The sequence below is a fragment of the Trichomonas vaginalis genome, chromosome III (genome assembly GCF_026262505.1).
Source record: "Trichomonas vaginalis G3 chromosome III, whole genome shotgun sequence".
Lineage (NCBI taxonomy): Eukaryota > Parabasalia > Trichomonadida > Trichomonadidae > Trichomonas > Trichomonas vaginalis.
The window spans coordinates 11,275,201-11,296,108 of NC_067205.1; the positions used below are offsets into that span (position 1 = coordinate 11,275,201).

At 31.8% G+C, this 20,908-nt stretch overlaps 9 protein-coding genes and 1 pseudogene across 10 annotated transcripts, besides 2 other annotated features; 4 read left to right on the forward strand and 6 right to left on the reverse strand.

Moving 5' to 3' along the window:
- Positions 1-11,498: part of a mobile genetic element that runs on past the window's edge.
- TVAGG3_0681680 lies at positions 2-952 on the reverse strand (annotated as a pseudogene). Its single transcript has one exon. A coding segment is annotated over exon 1 (951 nt).
- On the reverse strand, positions 1,217-1,645 carry TVAGG3_0681690 (uncharacterized protein; the record flags this gene model as incomplete). Its single annotated transcript, XM_001580373.2, has 1 exon — positions 1,217-1,645. One exon carries the CDS (start codon positions 1,643-1,645, stop codon positions 1,217-1,219), a length of 429 nt encoding a protein of 142 aa, XP_001580423.2.
- On the forward strand, positions 1,710-1,964 carry TVAGG3_0681700 (uncharacterized protein; the record flags this gene model as incomplete). The annotated part of the gene is made up of 1 exon (XM_051242729.1): positions 1,710-1,964. One exon carries the CDS (start codon positions 1,710-1,712, stop codon positions 1,962-1,964), a length of 255 nt encoding a protein of 84 aa, XP_051089316.1.
- Positions 2,283-2,796, forward strand: TVAGG3_0681710 (uncharacterized protein; the record flags this gene model as incomplete). Its single annotated transcript, XM_001309994.2, has 1 exon — positions 2,283-2,796. A coding segment is annotated over one exon (514 nt), but the record flags the coding sequence as incomplete, so codon positions are not given.
- TVAGG3_0681720 (organellar and viral DNA polymerase type B) lies at positions 2,928-3,488 on the reverse strand (the record flags this gene model as incomplete). The annotated part of the gene is made up of 1 exon (XM_001309993.2): positions 2,928-3,488. The coding sequence occupies one exon, from the start codon at positions 3,486-3,488 to the stop codon at positions 2,928-2,930; it is 561 nt and encodes a 186-aa protein (XP_001309994.2).
- On the reverse strand, positions 3,934-5,358 carry TVAGG3_0681730 (organellar and viral DNA polymerase type B; the record flags this gene model as incomplete). Its single annotated transcript, XM_051242730.1, has 1 exon — positions 3,934-5,358. A coding segment is annotated over one exon (1,425 nt), but the record flags the coding sequence as incomplete, so codon positions are not given.
- On the reverse strand, positions 5,758-6,678 carry TVAGG3_0681740 (organellar and viral DNA polymerase type B; the record flags this gene model as incomplete). Its single annotated transcript, XM_051242731.1, has 1 exon — positions 5,758-6,678. A coding segment is annotated over one exon (921 nt), but the record flags the coding sequence as incomplete, so codon positions are not given.
- TVAGG3_0681750 (uncharacterized protein) lies at positions 6,768-7,241 on the forward strand (the record flags this gene model as incomplete). Its single annotated transcript, XM_051242732.1, has 1 exon — positions 6,768-7,241. One exon carries the CDS (start codon positions 6,768-6,770, stop codon positions 7,239-7,241), a length of 474 nt encoding a protein of 157 aa, XP_051089319.1.
- Positions 11,498-12,290: a mobile genetic element.
- Positions 12,291-13,228: 938 nt separating this feature from the next.
- On the forward strand, positions 13,229-13,705 carry TVAGG3_0681770 (uncharacterized protein; the record flags this gene model as incomplete). The annotated part of the gene is made up of 1 exon (XM_001309991.2): positions 13,229-13,705. The coding sequence occupies one exon, from the start codon at positions 13,229-13,231 to the stop codon at positions 13,703-13,705; it is 477 nt and encodes a 158-aa protein (XP_001309992.2).
- A 1,989-nt stretch (positions 13,706-15,694) lies between these two features.
- On the reverse strand, positions 15,695-18,205 carry TVAGG3_0681780 (WD40 repeat-like family; the record flags this gene model as incomplete). The annotated part of the gene is made up of 1 exon (XM_001309990.1): positions 15,755-18,187. One exon carries the CDS (start codon positions 18,185-18,187, stop codon positions 15,755-15,757), a length of 2,433 nt encoding a protein of 810 aa, XP_001309991.1.
- Between the last annotated feature and the right edge of the window lie 2,703 nt (positions 18,206-20,908).

The window sequence follows — 20,908 nt, forward strand, 5'->3', positions numbered from 1 at the left end:
TCAGGTTCTGCAGGCATATTTCCATAAGCTCCCATGGAAAGCTGAAGATATTTAAACTTAGGGTTCTCAAAATTAACATAATAGTTGTCTTTCTTTCTAAATAGTGCCCAAATACTTTTAACATTAATAGGCGTATAAGCTGCTGTAAATGTTGCACTTGAACTATCTGTATTCTTTGAGAATGAACCGTCCATAGGAATCCAATCCATAACTTTAACAGGAAAACATAAAGCCTCGTTTGTATAATGTTCTACAAGTTCTGTATAAATGTTAGGGTCTAAAGAGAATGACTTTGGATGAATGAAACATTCATTAAAATCCATCTTTGTTCGAAATAGTTGCTGGGTTACAGTTGTAATAGTAACTGTTCCACTAGCTTCTACTGCCTTCGTTATCATAGTGAATGGTTCATTCCATGGAACAAATTTATTTGTCGGTGGATTTGAATCTGAAGCAAATGCAACTTTAAGAGTTGGATTGAAAGCAATGATATCATTTACAGATATAGATGTGCATTGTAATGCGTCGCTACTGAACTTTACTTTAAGCTGAATGTTACCAGCAAATGCAGGAATAAATCTTATAGCTTCTAATGGAAAATCTTTCTAACAGGAATTCTTAAACGAAGCTTAAAATCAAATGATTTTCCTGCTGTAATTGGACCACTAACAATTTGTCCTGTTCTGCATGTTCCCGAATGACTCCATACATCTTCATGTCGAGTCTTTGAGAAAACATCTACTTTCTTTATTTGTTCGGTAGTTTGTGAGTTTGAAGTTATATATGCTTCTTCTCTTGCGTTGTCTTGAGAATATACGATACGACCATTTGCAAGGATTTGATATCCAGCAACTGCATAGAAAGCGTCATCGAAACCAATCCAAAATCCTGGTGGGTTTGTTTTATTGGAACCTGAACCAATTTCTTTATCTACAATAAATTGACCTTCCATTTTATACGTAATGAATGTATTGTAAAGGTCCAACATATTTTCACCAGGAGGTGAGAGATTGAATGTTACCCATGTTGTGTTATCTTTAGCAGTTCCAGGTTGTGATGGAATCTTTGCGTCAGAATATTTTCTATTAGTGTCACCAATTTGAACTGCATTGTCTATGATATCGAAATATGAGCGAATCTGATGAATATGCTCTGCTGGAGTAAATTCGTTTAACTGTTCGTTCTGCATGTATTTACTTCGGATAAAAATATCTATTTACTTCATTATTCTCACTCTTCTTCTTGGCATTCGTGGTGGAAGTTGTTTCTTGACATTTTCAATGAACTGTACATTCTCTTTTGTCTCAACTTCTTTCACTGGTGGGTCAGGGTTCTTTGACTCGGTTTGCTTTTCAATGAAATTCACGAACTTTGCAATAAGCTCTTGGTTCGTTATTGAAAGAACATCTGGCTTCTTTTCTTCTTGTTCTATTGACTTTTCAGTTTGAATAGAAGGTTTTATATGGGCTTCACCCTCGGTGCCATGCACCTTAATGTTGTCGCTCTCTGCATTCGCTAATGGAACCTTTCTTTTTCTTACGTATATTTTACCATCTTTACTCTGACTTACATAATAGAAAGGATGTTGTATTCCTCTTGCGTCATTTAATATAATAGACTCTCGCTCTGATTTTGACAAGCTCATTTTACATCGGTTAAAGTTTTAATTTTGTTTTTTTATCTGCAGTCAAATGACTCAGACAAGTCATATGGACAAGACCCAAGGGGTCATAGATGTTGAAGCATTGAAGAAAGAAATTCGCGAGCAAATTTTATCCGAACTGAAGGAACAAAAACAAGAACAAAAGCCAGAGAGACCAAAGAGAAAACTTAGTGAAAAACAACTAGCTGCATTAGCTGCTGGAAGACAGAAGAACCCACGTTTGCTGGCGAAGAAAGCTAGAGAAGAAGCAAAAGCAAAGGAAGAACAAAAAGCTAAAGAAGCTGAAGCAAAGAAAGAGTAAATGGTTTATTTTTATCCGAATTAAATGTATAGACAAATACCTTTATCTGTTGCGTTCAGTAGTGAAAACCCTGACGTCAAAATAAAGGGGAACAGAGTAACGTTTAAGTTTCCAACAGACTGGATTGTGAACATAAATGAAGAGAAGTACATTGGCATAACAAATATGTATATAACACGTGCTTTCAGAAAGGTTGACTTTATACTTCAAGTCGAGATAGAAAATGACGAACAGTCTTTAAGTGTCCAAAACATTCACATATACAAATACTTTAAAGACGATACAACATTGTTGCAATGTATGATTTCATTTAATGAAATGTTCGAGAAAAAGTTTAACATTGAAGTACAAACTTTACAGCCTTTACGTGAGTTTCTTGCACAACTGAAAGAAGAAGGTAGTCAGCCACAACTTATAGACTTTCATTATGAATTTAATGAAAATGAAGATGGAACACATGACTGTCAGTTTGTTATATATTCACCATTCAATGAAGTAGCTAAAGAGAAAGAAAATCCATTACGTATAAGATTTCAAATCTCTGAACCAAGTGATGATTTCAAGAATGTTTTCAATTATGATGCAATGCTTCCGAGGAAAAATGAATTTTCAAAGATTGTAACACCTGGCATTTGGGATAGAAAGCAAGCTATTCTTTTCTCTAATATAGCCAAAGGCGTTGAAAATGAGTTCATTGGTCATACAAGAACTTCACCACTTCCTAACCCTAAATACTATAAATTAACTGGCTTCAATCGTGAGTTTTGGATAGACATGTTCTCCACTCATGACCATAACTGCCCAGTGTTCTTACCTCCAGACCATAAGGACTGTCTCTACATTGAAGCACAACTCTTAAACTCTACCATCGCAGTATTGTAAATGACCACATGGGCTTCGCCCTTGCCGCTAGCGGCTTATTTTTATCATGAATGGTCTCACTGCTGACAAAAATAAATGACCTCAGAACTTCAACTTACGAATAAAGCTTGTTTTAGTCGTTATTGAGAAGTTAAACTTTTCAGCAAAGCAAGGACTAGAAGACTTACATAAGTCAAATCCAATCTCTTGACCGTCATAAAGTGCTTTATATAACTGCATAACACTGAACTCAGAGTCTTTGTCAAATTTTCCTTGCGGAACCATTAAACCTTTATCTTCATCATAGAAACACTGAACAGAGTCAGGAAACATTTCATTAGCGGTTAAAGCAATAACATCTTGCTTCACGCCTTTCATTCTGCAGTGAAATGCAACTTCATTTAAATCGTTAGTGAGTAAGTCTATGTAGGTCTTCTTTCCACAAAATATTGACTTGTATGCTAAACTTTGTTTTCCAGGTGTTATTTCTGCGAAGTCGCTATGAAATTGACCTAATGTTTTACCAATAAGTTCTCTACCGTATCTCTTCTTAAATTCATGAGCTAAACGTGGTATGTCTTCATTGTAAATGTGCATCGAATCTGTATCCTGATAAAATGCTTTTAATCCTAAGTCTTCAATCGTGCAAAACACTTCATTCATAATACGTTTTGACATTGATAGAATATTTACACCAAGTGGCAAAAGTTAAAGTGTCTGCAAATGCTTTTCGTTAGCTTGAAAATAGTTTTATTTGAACCATCCAAACCTTCGAACTTCACTATATGGTTGTAGTTTCTGATGGCATATCTTATAGCATCTTTGTCATCTACTATGGTTATTTTTGACTCAATAGGAGATAAATGGTTTTGCCATAAATGCTGTTCAGAATGAGTTTTATAATTTCTTGTAATGGGTTTTCTTCTTTCTTATACTTTAACCTTAACTCAAACAACTTCTTTACTTCATCTCTTATTCTAATATCTCTGTTTCCATCGTAATAGTATCCTTGCAACACTTCACATTTGACACCTTGATATTTTATGAGGTCTTGTAATGTTATATGGTCAACATACATTAAACAGCAAGTGTTTGAACTTCTGGGAACGTTAAGTTCTGGATTTAGTTCAGGGTCACAAACTATTAAAGGAAAGTGTCTATGTATTCCAATCTCTGTTATCTTAATGAGAACAGAGAAGCCAGACATAAACTTTTCACCAATGGGTTCCTTTTGGTCGTCATCGAATAAATGTCTCATGAGATACTCTGTGCTTAACATCTCATCCTTCAATACTTTTGGAATTCCTTCTAAAGTATAAAGTCTTGCTATAGCGGATGGATATAATGAAACAGCGTCGAAGTCAGCAATGAGTTTCTTTTCTCTCTTTTGTTTCATGTTATCTGACAACATACATCTTCCACCTTGAATGCATCTCGAAATAAATTCTCTTGGTTTATTTGAGAGGTCATAAAGATTTCCATTCGGGAAGTATACTCTGTTCTCAAACAATTTGTTAGCAATAGAACAAATACTAACGTAGTCATAAACGTTTAAATCAAACTCTTTCAATAAGTCATTGCGGAACTTTACAAAACCTTCTCTTAAAATTCTTACATCTTGTTTGCAGTAAAACGTGCTATATTTTTCTAAGTCGAAGTGGTTCTCATCTATTCTGCAACCTTTGATGGAATCTATGTTCTTCATGAATGTATCTGCATCCCGGATAAACTTACATGCTTCAGAAATGACACCAGTTCTGTTGTCATTTGCTAACAAAACACTGCTGTAGTAGTTGTATGAAAATACTTCTTTCGGTCCTGTTTGTAAGTTAAACATAGCAGGAAATAGTTTAAGCTTCTTATTTATAACACTGTAAGAGTCTTTTATAATAATTGCCCGTCCTTTATATAAACCAGTTATTTGCATTGTTCGTGAACCTTTAATGATGGGAGTTCCTTTCACTTCTGTCATGTGTCTTAAGATGAAGTTTATATCATAGCTGAGGTTATGGAAATATATTAAACTCTTGTCAGGAAGTCGTTCCAAAAATTCTGTTGCACAGTTCTGACCCCAAATGCTTTCACTCACTGAACCATCTTCACTGTCGTAACATATGTTAAAAGCTTTATGAAAGCCATCGGTACTACACTCAAAGTCAGCAAAGAAAACGTGCTCAGGAATGAACTTGCACTTATTTTTATTTACTTCTTTTGACTCTGCTTTCTTCTTCAGTTGTACACAATACTTTGGAGCATATGTCAAATCTTTAAATGGTGCAAGGTTCTGTTTATATAAGTCAGTCGTATATGTGAAAAGTTCTCCATAAGAAATAGGTTCGAAATATTTGCACTCCCACAATGTTTTCATAACATCCCATAGCGGTGTAGTTCTATCATAACGAACTACATATTTGTTCTCTCTCTTTGTATATATTTTCATCTGTTTCTCAATGTTCATTCCACCACACTCCTTCAAGATTTCTTTGTAATTTCTGACGAAGTATGTTGTCATTGGAAGTCTTTCGTTTAGCATGTAGTGGTCTTCAACAAGAAGTAGGTCAATAGTTCGAACAGTTTCACATTCTTTTGGTATGTATCTCTTTATTTCATTATATCTTGAGTCATTGAAGTAACCAATGGTAACATTAAATGCTATACCTGTTGCGTCAGAAATTTCTTGTACTTTACTTTGAGGAAAGTCTCTAACACGAATGACTTCTCTCATGTGGTCAATAGTTTCTTCATTTACTCCAGCCTGAATGCAAGCATAAACGAAACAATTGTCTTCTGTCATAAGTGTTGCAGTTCTTTTGTTCAGTTCATTGAAGATTTGGTAGCGTTCAAGATTTATAGGTAATGTGCAAAGATACTTCCAGAACTGACCGCTTCTCTTCTTATAAAACTTCTTTTCACCATTATCTTTCCAAAAGCTTTCTATAAGTGCTGGGTTTCCTGTTTGCTTAAGAGCTTCCAAAATGGCTTTCTGGTCATTTGTCAGTGTGCTTTCATCTCTATATGGTCTCTTTTTTGGTTTGCCTTTCTTTACATCTGACATCGTTAAGCCTTCATATTCTGTTAAATCATACATCTTTATTTCAGTAAGATTCTTTATGTTTGTCAAGAAGAAGTCATAGTGCATTTCAACAATACCTGCGGCATTTGCTTCTATCTCTGATATAAAGTTCTCCTTCAAGAGCTGATGTAGTAATGTTCCAATATTATTGAGGTTTAACGTAGAACATTCATACTTTCCACCAAGTTTATAACATACCATCCATCTCTGTTGTGAGTTTATTTTAATCTTCTCTAAGAGTCTCATGAAAACCTTACCGAAATGTTTGTGTAAGTAGTCTCTGTTTGGTTCATCTAAAGCTTCGATGTTAAAGTCAATGAGTCTATTGCCTGACTTCACATTTCTCTTCCTATTCTCTTCATCTTTCTTTAACCATCTCTCACCTTCTTTTGGTTTGTCGTCAATGGAACGAATGACATCGTTAGCTTTGCGAACTTGTTCTATAGCACTTTTAAACATCTCTCTTCTCTGTTGTTTCAGTGTGTCGTCTCTTCTTCTTGTTTCACCAACGTTTGCATTTGTTATGTCAAACATCTCACGCCTTACTTCATGAGGTATTGAACGTCTATGATATAAGTCAATAGCAACGTCATTTAAAGGAAATGCTCTTGCATTTATGAACTCATGAATTCTATCATAAGTTATTTCACCATTGTAGTCATTGAGAATGTCAGCGAGTGCTTTTTTGTTTGTCGCGTAATGTTTTGCAACATCTATGTTAGCTTCTGTAAGAAGTTGTTTTATTTCCGAGTGTTCTAACTTAGACAACTTCCGATACATCTTTAGTAGGAAATAAAAAATATTTTTTGAAAAAATTAGATTAGATTTTTTTAAGTTATTTTTCAAAATAATTTAATATTTTTATTTTAATGAAACACATGCAAGATTGCAAGTTCTTTTCATACAATGCTCTCGCTACTGTCATCAAGAATGAGTTCAATGGTGCTTCAAACGTTAATGTTATCTTTAACAAGAAGTTTGTGAAAGAATCTAAGTTTGGTCAGTATGTCAGACCATTAGCTATTGTCATTGACCGCAAACGTTATACTTCACAAGAGTTAGCAGTAGTTTTGAAACAAAAGAGTTTCTTCGTGAATGTCAAAGATACTCATTATACTGTCATAAAGAACTCTAACATTGACTTCTTCAGTATTGCTTTAAATCTTTCCGAACAGAAAGAATATAAGAAGGGTGAAACAAATGTGAAATATTATTCTTCATCTTTGAAGACAATAACGAACAAAGATGTTATACAGAAATTCTTACCAAAGGTTGAAGAAGCTTCTATTGACATTGACGAAGGAAGTGAAATGATTGAAGAAATAGACCCTGAAGCTATTTAAGCAAAAATATATTTTTGAATAACTGATGGTGTCACCACGTCACCATGTCACCAGGTTAATTAAACATATTTCAAACAAAGCTTATGTCAGTAGATAGTTTTGTATACTCGTTCGAATATTTATACTTAAACTCAACTCCTGTAGTTCTGGTGTTTCAATGATGCGGATGTTACCTATTTTCATGAATATTGGCGTTTGACCACAGCATTCGATTTCAGGGTCGAGATAGTCAATGACACATTGTTTCCCTGTTATTCGTGATATAACATTTTCAAGGTCCTCCTTTGTTAGAATTATTTGGTTCTTACTTATAAGATTTATCAAAAGCTTCTTATCGTCTTTGAGTAAAATTGTTTGGTATAACTGAAGAAGGTAATGGTCTACCTTATCTGAAGGATTTGTTTGAACATTTATGTAAGGGTTGTCGTTGGCTTCTCTTGAAAGAATTTGGTCCAGTGGTGGATACTCTAACTTAACATATGATGTAGCGTTAGCGTTTGAAGCTGTGTTTAAATTCACGGATTTCAGCTCTGGTTCTTTTTCTTTCAAACACTCCGAACTATAGTTCTTTATGACAATATTGTTTGTCGTTCGTGAGTCAACATTTGATGTTGGTTCAATTGGAACATTAACGGCACCAGCTAAGATGGATTTGCTTCTCATTTCATATAGAATAAAAACCTTTTATATGTATGAAATGAACAATATACTCGACAAGGGTTTGAATGTAAAGCTAACGAATGAAAATATTGTTGAATTCACTGAGACAGGAGCTGTGTATAAAGATGTAGACACTACTGAACAAAAGAGCAAAGGGAAGAAGCAGGAATATGAACAAAGGGTGGAAGCCTATAAAATTTATGTCAATGATGGCTCAGGAGGTTCAAACATAAAGTATGCAGAAAGTTATAGAGTTTATGCGCTAAAAGGTGAAAAGCCTTCATTTAAGAACAGCTATTCTAACACATATCCTCAAAAGCTAACGGATGGGGAAGTGGATGATATGAATGACAGCAAAAATATTAACAGAAATGGCGACAGAGATGCATGGAATTTGTTTACCATCAGTCAATTAAAGCATAAGATTTAAAACAATGTTGGTCGTTCCCATGGAATATTTTTGACTTTAATGGTATTAGTCATGATATGAATCTCAAGGTATGAACGAGGAGAGATGAGAGACTTATATGCTTCCCAAATTTCTTCAAAAGGTAATGTTATACCTGACTGTTTCCAAATGAGTTCAATATCATAGCGTGAGAAACCTTGAAAGATAACGAAGTCAGTTATGAGACGTTTTATGTTTAAAGCAAGGAAACGCCATGTTTGCATAAGTATTGCTACAGTTAAATGGTAATGTCTGACTTTAGTTATGATGTTAGCTAATGGTGAGTCAGGCTTTGACACTAAACCTTTTCCGGCGAAGTCGTCACAAATGAGCAGAGTATTTGAAGGATACTTTTTGAAGGGGTATTTTGAAAGTTTTGACAGAATGTAGTTTGTCAGTCGTTTCATATCGTAAACTCCTGAGTACTGACGTAAGTGGTGTTTGTCAATAATTCTTTCCATCTCTTCTGAAGTCTTTTGCATTCCTGACTGTATAAATTCAACGATGGCATAATATTTTCTCTTACGTCGAATGTAACGTTGAAGAAATTCAATGAGTTCACTGTCTGGAACTTTAACGACAGAGGCTTGAACTTTTGACATAAATGTTTTCGCTGTTGAGTCCATAGAGTCTGAAGTTGCTGATATAATGATTTGGTCATAATATGAGTCATTTCCTAAACGTTCTGTTATGAGTATATGACGAATGAGGTTAAATGTCTTACCTGAACCCATCTTTCCACAATAGAAATAAACACCATTTGAACAGAACTCATAGTCCTTACTGAAAGGAAGAATGAGAGAAGAGTTAAGTTTGTCTGTAGTTTCATTCATGTCTTCATCTACGTCATGTATTAAATGCTTCATTTTATCTCCATTAAAAATGCAAGTCAGAAATATTCAGAACATAGCACCGAGTCTAACTGACAAGAGTATAAAGATATACTATGAACACGTTATGATGAAACCTACCAAAATTCAAGAAAGTCAGTATACTTATGAATATCCAAGACACTGGGTAGAGTATGTAGGAGGTGAGAAAGCTATTGAAATCAGACAGGTTCGAAGTATTCCAGCAGGAAGGACAATATTATTGAAGAACTTTAATGTTTTGAGATATAATGATGAAACAAAGAAGCAAGATAGTTTCCCTGTTGCTGTGTATGTGAACTTAGATATAGGAGATGACATGAAAGTTTTTAATACAAAGCTTCAAACGGTAGTGAGAGAACAACTGACTGCGGAAGGACACCCATTACCTTCAGAAGTTACCATAGCATATAATTTTGAAACAAACTCAATAGATTTTAAAGTCATCTCTGCAAAGAAGTCAGGATTTACATTTAATGAAGCAGATGTATATTCGAATGAAAACTTCAAAGCTATTGCATGGTTAGATAATGACTATTGCTTTAAGAAAATCTTTAAATTCAGTGACTCAAAGATGTCAATAGATGACCTTCGTGGAATGTTACCATCGACGTTTACAGTAGAAGGTTCAGCAGGATTGCTTACAAGATTGTCAATTGGTGGTATTTGGTCTCGTGAGAACATTGTTATAAAATCCAGTATAAGTGAATTTGCTGAAGAATCTATATTATGTCTTTCAAACTACATGTATTCGCCGCCGAAGCATTATAGTATAACAAACTTTGTCAGTAAGTTTAACATAAGACTTGTCGAACCTTCTTCAATGAAAGATGTTGTGCTACCCAAAGACGGAAAGGATGGACTCATTATTGAGATGATTTTAATTGCATATTAAATGAGCTTGTTCTTGAAGGTCATTCATGATGAAATAACTGTTGTAGAAGATGTTAGCAATTGTTCAGACATTTTGAAGCGTATAGATGAGATAAGAAAGAAGTTAGATAGACCGCAAAGCTGTGAGGGCGAAGCCCGTGAGAACGCTTATGTTTCATTGACTTTCTCCAGTAACGAGAACTTTTATGAGATAATATTGAAGAGAGATGATTTTAATATGGTGTAAATGGTAGCTTGGGCAGCTTTAGGCGCAATGGGAACAAAAGCATTAGCATTTGGAGCAAAAGCACTTGGAGCTTATGACGCAGTAAATAAAATGAGTGGAGGAAGGTTTCGAAGACATTAGATGCAAATAAAGGGAAGATTGGAGGCTGGGTTGCAAAGAAGTTAAGATTAAATAAAATAGGGCTCATAAATAAAGCATCCAATTTGGTTGCGACTGAGTCAGAAAATGCTTTAGGAAAGGACGATGAGTTTGCAAAACACGCAAAAGACTTTAATGACCAGATGAAAGGTGAAACAATGCATTTAAATAGAGTCGATGGAACTAAAGAAAATGTTTCTTCTCCACCAGTAGTTCTTCCGTATGGACCTTATGGAATGTAGGAAACCCCTTTATGAACGACCATTTGACCCATTGACTGGTGGAAGTAACTGGTATCATTACGGCCGAAGAAGAAAGACAGTCAAGTTGGAGACAGACGTGAAGAAAGCAACTAAAAAGAAACAAAGGAAGAGAGTTATAAAGCAATGAATTCAACAGGGTGAAAAAACAGGTGAAAAAAGAGGTGAGATCTCACCACTTCACCTAAATTTATTTTTGTGCTATGTTTTCATACGTGTGAGGGTGGTGATATCATTTATTTTTTATTTTATTTTTTATTTTATTTTTATTTTATTTGGATGTAATGACAGAACAAAAGCAACTCATTCGAATTCCACAGTATAACAAACATACATTTAAACATTTATTCTTCCTTCCTGAGCATAACATGTTCTTTCAAATACATCCGAGACCAGTTGACTTTTCATTGACTGTGTATAAAGATAGAAATAGTTATATCATTAAACCATACGATGACGAAGGTAAGTTATGTAAATTGTACGTTAAGAAGTTAGAGAAAGTTTATGGCTTCAATTATGACTACAATAGGGTTAACACTGATGATGAAGATATTGAGGAAAATTTATGAGAACGTTAGTGAAGTTGTTAGTGAGAACGATAGTGAGGTGAAATTGTTGGCGGCTTTGTAAATATTTAAGGTTAAGTTAGTTTTTGCGTTCATGTTGTAAAATATACGTTAACGGTTTTGTAAAGTGTCAAATTCACAAGTATTGGGTAAGGTGGAACGCAGTGCCACCATACCCAACACTTGTATACTAACTGGCGTGCATGTCCTTCGCGCCATATTAAGAAAAGCGGATAAGTTTAAATCACGAGACAATTTTGAAGAATTTTATAATCTAATGAAATTATTAGTATTCGATACTAAAGAAGAATCTCCCGAGGAAGAACAGAACCAAGAAGAAGAAAATCCTAGAGAGGAACCAGCCCAATCTCACTTACTTCAAGCAGAAGAAATTGAAGAAGAGGAACAATATGAAGAAGAATTCATCGAAAATGAATTTCAACCTTCTCAAATCTTTTTACCACGAGAATCTTCTGATGATTCAAACGATTCTGAATTTATTCCAGAAGAAGAAACGTTTGAAACAAGTGAAGAAGTTCCAGAGCACCTCACTCAAGAAGAAGCTGCAGACCTAGATGCAGTTTATGATCGAATTCTTGAAATTCTTTCCACTGAACCGAAAGCCCAAAAGTACTTCGATAGGCAATGGAGGCATCATTTAGATCGTTGGAATAAGCGCTATCGCAACGGAGGTGACGCGACTAATAACGTCAGTGAGTCACATTTCAAAGTTCTCAAGCATTCTTATTTCCCAGAGAGAACAAATATTGGAAAACAAAAAAGTCGAATGTTTGAAAATGCTTGAAGCAATATATTCAAGTTTGCAACAAGGATCAATAGATTCAAATCTTGTTTATTGTACTTTAAAGGTACTTTTAAAAAAGAAACAATTAATGTAAAAGATTCAAATAATTTTTTATTATTATTTTATTAATTTTTTAAAATAAGGTTAATAAAAAAGTGACACTGGATAGTTTGTCCCACACTCAATAAAATAACCTCTAAAAAAGAAGGAATTTGCTATGTTACTAATATGTATTCATTCCATTTATAATTTTATGATGATCATAAACTGTTTATTAAATTTATTTTTGCATAAGTGGATTATTCATTATAATATAAAGCTTTTAGATATTTTCATGTCAGAGAAAAAAAAATATTTTTTTGTTGGGCAAAAAAAATCCTCGTTAATTTAATAATGCATAATTTGGTTCTTCATTGAATATGTGAATAACAAGCAAAAATAATTGGAGAATCCAAATCTTCCTTTCGATTTTAAGGTTAATTTTGATTCCGAATCATTTTCGTGTACGTTTCTTATTGAAGTCAATCATTTCCAAACAGAATAATAAAAAACCTCTACACCTCCTCAATTTATTACGTTCCTTAAAAGATCGTTTCTAGAGAAAATAACCTGTGGCATTATATTCTTCTAGTTCTTTAGAGTATATCATCAAACTTTTATTTATACCTAAAATTGAATCTAAAATCTTTTGATATTGAAAGATCATTCAATTTAGAAAAAGTTGAAAACATTACAAATAATTAATATTCCTGCATTGTATTTCTGATAAGCTAGGAAAATATTTTTGTTTGTTTTAATTTCAAAGCAATATTTAAAAATAAACAATCAGTTTTTACTCGAGATTTGTGATGTAATAAGCGTATTTATGGGGTTGATATTTTTTTTATACAATGATATTGAATATAAAATTTAATGATATTGAATACACGTAAATTTGTGAATAGTGAATCTCACAATTTGTCAATCCAATCCTTTTTAATCTTTATTTCTCATATAACTCGATTCGAGAATTGGTGTTACCCAAATGAAATATTTTTCTATGTACAAACATTTTCAAAATTTTGAAACTAATTGAAATTGAATTCTTTTTTAATTGAAAAACATAACATAAAAAATATCCCATGCAATTGGAGTATATTGAAGATCTTCTTAAGACCAGAAAGATTAGAAAGAACGTATGCAGAACAAAGCAGACCATACGTGACCGCAAATCCATCGATGACCGCTTAACTTTGAACGGTATCAAAGTTGATTATGTAGATGCGTACCTTTGCAAGCTTGCAGGTTGCCACGTAACAATCGATCCGCTTCTTGAGTTTGCATACGATATGAGCTATCAGTTCCGCTTAAAGCTTGATAGGCTGGCCAAAAGAAATCGAACAGCACTCTTATGCTGGTACGCAGAAAATTGGGGAAATATTTTCCCGTATCTTAGCAAAATCAAATTCCACGAAACAAAAATCATAAAGGAGGAAAAGAAGATAATGAGCGAAAGTAGTGATGAATCTGGACCAGAAGTTAACTCTATTCCTGCGTACTGCTGTGATGCCATCAATATTGATCCATCAGATCTTGCACAGCTCGTGAATTATCATTGAATTCATCGAATATTTTGTTTAATTCATAAATGTCAGCATAAATTTTTTGTTTGATATAGTTCCTGATATAGAATAAATAAAGGCACTAGTTAAATTCTTAAAAAAAAATGTTAATAATTTGCCTGCTTTGAAATCGGTGGGATCAAGTAATATATTTCGAATTAATGCCAGATTAAATAATCATCGTTCTGAATTACAAAGCTATAAATAAATGTAAAATTTAAAATTATCTTGAAATTTTTTTCTTGGCTTAAAATGTTAATGTACATTATTGAATCGCTGAAATTATTCAAAAATATCGATTTGGTGAATAATAAAATAATATTGATTAAATTGGAAATTTAATGTTTCTGTATATTCTAAATATATCTGAAATGATTTGATGTATTGCATATTATATTAAAATAGATTTTAAATAAAAGAATTTCAATAAAATTTGATTTTTTGAATTTAACAATAGCAATATGCAACTGTTAAATGACTACCTTTGATGATTAGATATATGTTAATTAAAATATTGCTGTAAACCTCTTTGTTTTTGTGTTTCAGATTTGTTGTTTTGAAATTCAATGTTTTTGTGGCAATATAACGGTTACTTCTGCGGTTATTCTAAAAAATGATCTTTAATATGCATTATATAAAATTTGTATTATCCCACTAATTGAGAGTTGATTCAAATTTTAATATTCAAATCTCTCAAATATTCAATTTTTGAAATATATTATTGAAATAATAAAAATTCAAATACTTAACGGCGCAATGGATTATTTTTCTGAAAAACATTGTAAATATATTATATTCATTGCATAATTTAAGGGAAACTTGTTAGAATTGAAAAATTCCTTGTTTTGAAAATTTGGATAAATATTTTATTTTTATTGTTGTTTTATAATCATGATTTGTATCTTATGATTTAATCCTGATATACTATTTGCGTAATTTACGATCAATCACAGAATTAATTTTTTTCATTTTTAAAATGCCATTATTGTCTTGAAATGAAAATATGATTCAATTTAAAAAGATTAAATTAAGAAGAGTACTTATTTTTAAGTCCAAAGACTAAATATCTTAGATAAATTTCATAAAATGGTTTTCTCACTATCGATTAAAGAGTTCAATAATATATTAATCATTTCCATGAAGTTTCATATTACAGTTTACGGTCATTCTTGTTAATTAATGGATATATTTGTAATATTATCATACCTTTTGCGCTTTATTTCATATTTTTGTTTTTGGACTCTAATTTTTTGTTCTATTTTGCATCCCTTGCATGTCAATATCGCTCAAAACATATTCAAATTTAAGAATATTCTAAAAAAGATATATGGAAATAATGTACCAGGTTTCATTAATCTTTAATTCAGCTTGAAATCATATTATTCACGTGTAAATCTTTCAATTACCTCAAATTTCCATAACAAGATAATGTTTTCTTTCTCAATGAAATCTATCAATTTCTATATCATCCGATAAAGTTCTAAACTCGTTTTCATGTCCTTCTCTTTGGTTCCCCTCAATCGTCTCAATTTTTGCTGTATCAGACGCGAAAGATATGATTTCAAGTTTATTCTGAAGACAAAATCTCAATGGGAAATGGAGACCTTTAGTATTCATCGATTTTTCAGGACTGTAACTCATGTTTCATCATTATTTTTCAGTGTTAAATCTATTTTTTTAAATATATCTATACCTTAACATATTAATTCATGATTTTCTTTTTGTTGATTATTTGTTTCAGAAACTTAAAGGCACTAATCATCAACAAACTTGCCAAAGAAAAAGTTCATTGATGGAAGACGCACACAGAAGATAATGTTTAGAATAAAACGAGCAATAATTTGATGATTCGTATATTTTTTTGTTTTCGAAGTTTTTACATTTAATAAATGTGGTAATCTTGCTTTAACATGTTACATTGGATGAAATTAATCTGAATATATAATGTAATTTTATAAATTGTAAAGAAAAATAATATTAATTTTTATAACAAACAAAAAAGAAAAGAAAATATATAGTATATGTCATATTTCGAAGAATAAAATGTTATTCGTTCAATCTTGCCTTCAATTTAGCGAAATCTGCCGAAAGATTCTTATAATTCATTTCAAGGAACAAAATTGCATTCTGGTCAGTGGAGAACAGATCTAAAACGTATAAAAGCAGTGTAAACTGTTGATTTTCAAAAAGTTTCCGAATTTTTTCGATTAATTCGTTAAATTGTGCATTGTCATATCTAATCCTATCTATTTTAAGTACTCTTATGGCTTTGTAAGGATCCATTTTCGATAAAATGTCAAATGGATTGAGATTATAAATAATTGCGAATCTGTAACCGATTAGAACAGCGCCGTAGTCAATAATAGTTTGTACAAGCGATGTTGGGTCCTGTAGTTTCGCTTCCTGGGCAAATTTAGAAAAATAATTTGGTTGAACGTTCAACAAAATTCGAACGGCATCGCGGTTCGGAATCCTGTTCATGATTTGGCTCCAGTTCAATTTGGGATTTTCCAATAAAACTTGACGATGTTTGTTTTTTATTACTCGGATCGACTCCGAAATTACGGTTGCAAATTCATCAGGTTGAAGTACTTTCATGTATAATTCCAAAAATGGCTCCAAATTTTCTTTGGTGTGTTTGAAAATTAATTCTAAGCTATTTGCAAAAATTGAAGCGAAATTCGGGTCATCTTTAAGGATTAAATAAATGTTCCGAAATGCCGCTTCATTTTTGTTGAACTCCGGTAAAAATTCTGAAATATAATTTTCATTAAAGAAAGTAATTGATCCTAAGGCCTGATTCGATGATAATGAGTATATCTTTGAACTGTCACAATAGAATACACTATTGGATTTCAGAATAGTTGCCGATTTGTAATAAATTATTGAAGAATTCGATTTTTGGAGGACTGTAACTTGTGGATAGTCATTATTCCATATTGATCTAACTTTTCTTGCAATTATATCGTTGCTTGGCTGCTGTACGACATTCAAATCTTTGTATAATAATAAAACTTCTTCATTTTCTGTAATTGCAGAGCCAATAATCGGTATCTTGGACTTTTCTTCAGTAGTTCGTATCGAAATGAACCTGTTTCCAAACGGAATCGGTGTTTTTTCCTTAGTAATTTTGATAATTGTGTATTTTGTGTCACAAGAAGCCAGAATTGTATGTTTATATGATGACAAATGCGAAGGATGGTGATTGATCTCGAACGTGGCGAGTCTTTGGAAGTTTTTGCTAAAAACTTGAACTCTGTACCATGTTTGCTTCAATTCTTCAACTCTCAATCCGAAAACGAATAAAAATTCCTTCATGAAACACATATTATCTATTTTTGAAGGAATAAAATCTGAAAATTTGTTGTTATTGATCATTACGAAGCCCTTCGCGTTTGCTACAGCGTAGTTATTCTTATATGATGTGGCATACTGTATAGGAAATATCTTAGAAGGAAGGGATTTCTCAGAATCGTCGATTTTTGCAACAAATTTGTTCGTTCTATGCTCAACAAGTGAATTTGGAGTGAACATAATGTTATGGTTGTTACGTCCGATATAGAATACCTTGGTTTCTTTAAGATTAGAAACGAAAAGCTGTTGAGATTGAGAATTAAATTCCAAATTTACAGAATCAGAAAGGTCTGGGATAAGAAAGGTGACTCTTTCAAAAAGGTCTATAATACAAATAACAACTCTACCGTTGGAAAATATGGAATAAAGGTATTTTCCGTCAATTGACCAATATAATTTTAAAATTTCATCGTCTCCTGGCGGTGTTATCGTATAAAATGTTTCGCTTGAAATTCCGACTATTAGAATCTGTACAGAGTTGTCCGTTTTCGCAAAAGCAAGAACTGCAGTTCTAGGGCAATAACTAATCAACTTTGCATTGTCAACTTGCTCGAAATTAAACAAGAACTGTGTATGATGCTCGATTGTATTTTCGTCAATAAATGCGACTAAAGGTACTCCACCGTAAATTCCAAAGAAATAACGAGGACTAATAAAGTTTACTGACTTGAATTGTGCTGTATCTTTCTTAAAACTAATTGTCGACTTATGTTTGCCATCTTTGGAAAAGAAAAATATATTGGAATTTGAATCACAAACAGCAATGTAATTGAAAGCTGTAAAAACGGCGTTCATTGGCATATTTACATTGAATGTTGATGTAATTGTAATCGATTGGTTCTCATGATTTATAGATCCAACGCGAATTCTTCCAGAACAAGTTCCCCATGCAATAGAACTTCGATCAAACCACTGCATCCAGTATATTGGTCCGTGTTTTTGTGTTTCTTCATCAGTTTGTTGATATTTTGCTATGATTGGACAACCATAAATCGAAGATTGTCCGAGATAAATTGTGGATTGTGAAACAAATGCCATTAATCCACTATTTGGGCATGCTTTGATTAGAAAAATGTCTGATAGTTTCGGGCATTTTTCTTGACAGAAAGGAATACTAAAAGACATATGAAATTTTGCTTTCATTCCTGCTTAATTACATTATACTATGAACGTTAAAAATATAAACATGATTTAGTTGATGAGCAATCAAACGATCCGTTATTTATAATTATGTAATAATACGAATATTCTCATTTCGTTGATAGTATAACAATTGTAGTGACAGAACCGACAATATTGATCAAGATTGCAAAACAGCAAGATCAATTTCATAATATATTTCTAACCTAGCTAAATAAACCATAAGAATGCATAAATATAAAGAAGCATAGTAAGACTTATTGATGTATGTAATAATGATCATTTAATTCATACCCAAATTGATTCAAAGAGTAAATATTGGGATTTTGTATGAAATTTTAGATTTCTTTGTCTATAAGATTTCCTTAGTAACTTTGAAATAGATGTGATACCAAATTCTCTTTAAGCACATATTAGCAATGATTGTTGCAATCTTCTTTTTGATGTAATTATAACCCAAGTTATTGAGAATAAACAAAGCATGAATATCATATGGAAATATCATATGGAAATATCATAAGCGATCATTAAGAAATGTAGTCTATTGTCTGATAGCTTGTGATTAACAATTATGTTAAGAGTTCATGTTTGATAGAAGAACATAATCTCTATTGATATGGCTTCAAGAATATTTGTGAACATTTGCAATGGAATATAATTTCCTCTCTTTGATAGAACTGGAAAACAATATGTATCTTTGTGAAATCATTCTGTATATTTAAAAACTTCAAATATTGGAATGGTTCAAACTGATTGAGCTCATTTTGAAAAAAAATCTCTCACTAAACATATCCAATTTTGTGTTGTTATCTCTTAAAAAACATTGCACAATTCCATCTTTTGTAAGGCATTCATATAATATTTGAGCCTTTTCATGAACAAACAATTGTTGTATAGACACAATAAAGCTAACTGAAATTAATGATGATAGTTACTTGAATGTGATTGATCAATATCCTATTATAGTATCTTCCGCAAGAGAACTCAACAAAACATGAATATTTCTTCAAAATCAAGGAGAAAAATATTTTATTATGATGAGCCAAAATACTATAGATATATATAGAACAGAAATGTTGTATGTGGGTTTTAAACTAGATACTTTTATTACCAAAAATGTTGTCTACTTCAATTACAATAAAGAACTCTTCGTATTCAAATAATTGGACGAAGAAAATTTAAAACAATCCTATTTATTATTGATAGTTTTCAGCATTAAGCACTATGTATATCTAATCAGTACAGCTGTAATTAGTGTTTCAATCTTTCTTGAAGCATTTTTCCTATTTTGTTTTATGAAATTTCCAAATTCCAATTTTTGGGAGTCGATAAGTATTAAAATGAAATTAAATCATCCAGTAAAATTCATAAATATGCATTTAATATCTAATAATTACCGAATTTCGGAAAATTTAAGTCAAAATATCTTATTTTAAAAATATGATATATTTAAACTTGTTTGAAATACAAATTTCATATCAACATCTGTTCAATAATAGAAGTAGATATTCACTGTTTGATTTTTTTGTGCTGATATTTTTTTGTTGAAATTTAGCCATTTAAAAAGTGAAGATAAACATATAGAATATATATGAGATGAAAACATAATCTTATAATTTGAACGCTAAAGCTCCAAAATCCATTCTTGAAAAATATTGATCATTAATTTTATTAATTTTATCAATCAAAGCATTATTTCTATCTATCTATGAATTGGATTATTAGAATATGAGCTAATAATGATTAAATATTTTAAACGACGAAAAATAATCTTGAAATGAGCAATTTCTTTAAATGAATACTCTTCTAAAACATCATATACTTATTTTGAAAATTGAAATTTTACTTTCATGTCTAATCTAACGTAAAAATATGCCATCTACAGTTATTCAGAGGGGAAAAAACGCTGTCACTTTTTCTAAATGGTATAACAGAATTGAAAAAGTCGGCTGTCATGAAATTGAGAATATCTCTCAATTTTTCAGAGTTAATTATCAATCCAACTATTTTGTATTATTCTACTTGATTTTTGTTCCTTACATTTCCAGATGCTAGTTAATAAAATATTTTATGTTTGACTATTGAATTCAAAATCATTTTCGATTTTTGTAAGCCCAAACTGTATCAGCATTTGAATATATATTTTGTCTGTAGATTTATTCGCTAATCATGTATCTCTCTTCATATTTAATCAAATTTCCCTTGGAAAAATCCCTCACAATAAGTATGGGCTTTTTATATCAATGACCAATTTTAATATTCCTCATGGATTAACATCCCTTATAATTTGGATGATAATCATCATGACAGAATTTTGGCATGAATTTCGGAGCGAATTTTGAGAAGAATTTGATCATTAAAATATATGGGTTCATATCATAACAGAATTGTAATATCAAAGTAAAAAATAGTATTCAAATTTCTGAATACAAATACATTTTTATATTTATGTTATTGAAACGCTCTCAAATATCAATCGGATAAAAAAAATGATAAAATAAGTAATAACAATCAGTACCAAGACTGAAAGATCTATTGTTGTTGGCCTTATACTCTTTCAATTTTCTATCAATTGCTCATTTCAGAGCTACTTTTTAAAGGAAGTAAACTTTTCAATAATTTCAACTCAGAAATTGCGATGGTTCTAGAAAGGCGGATCAAAGTCATAATTAAGCAATGATATTCTAGCGTTAATATTTTTATGCA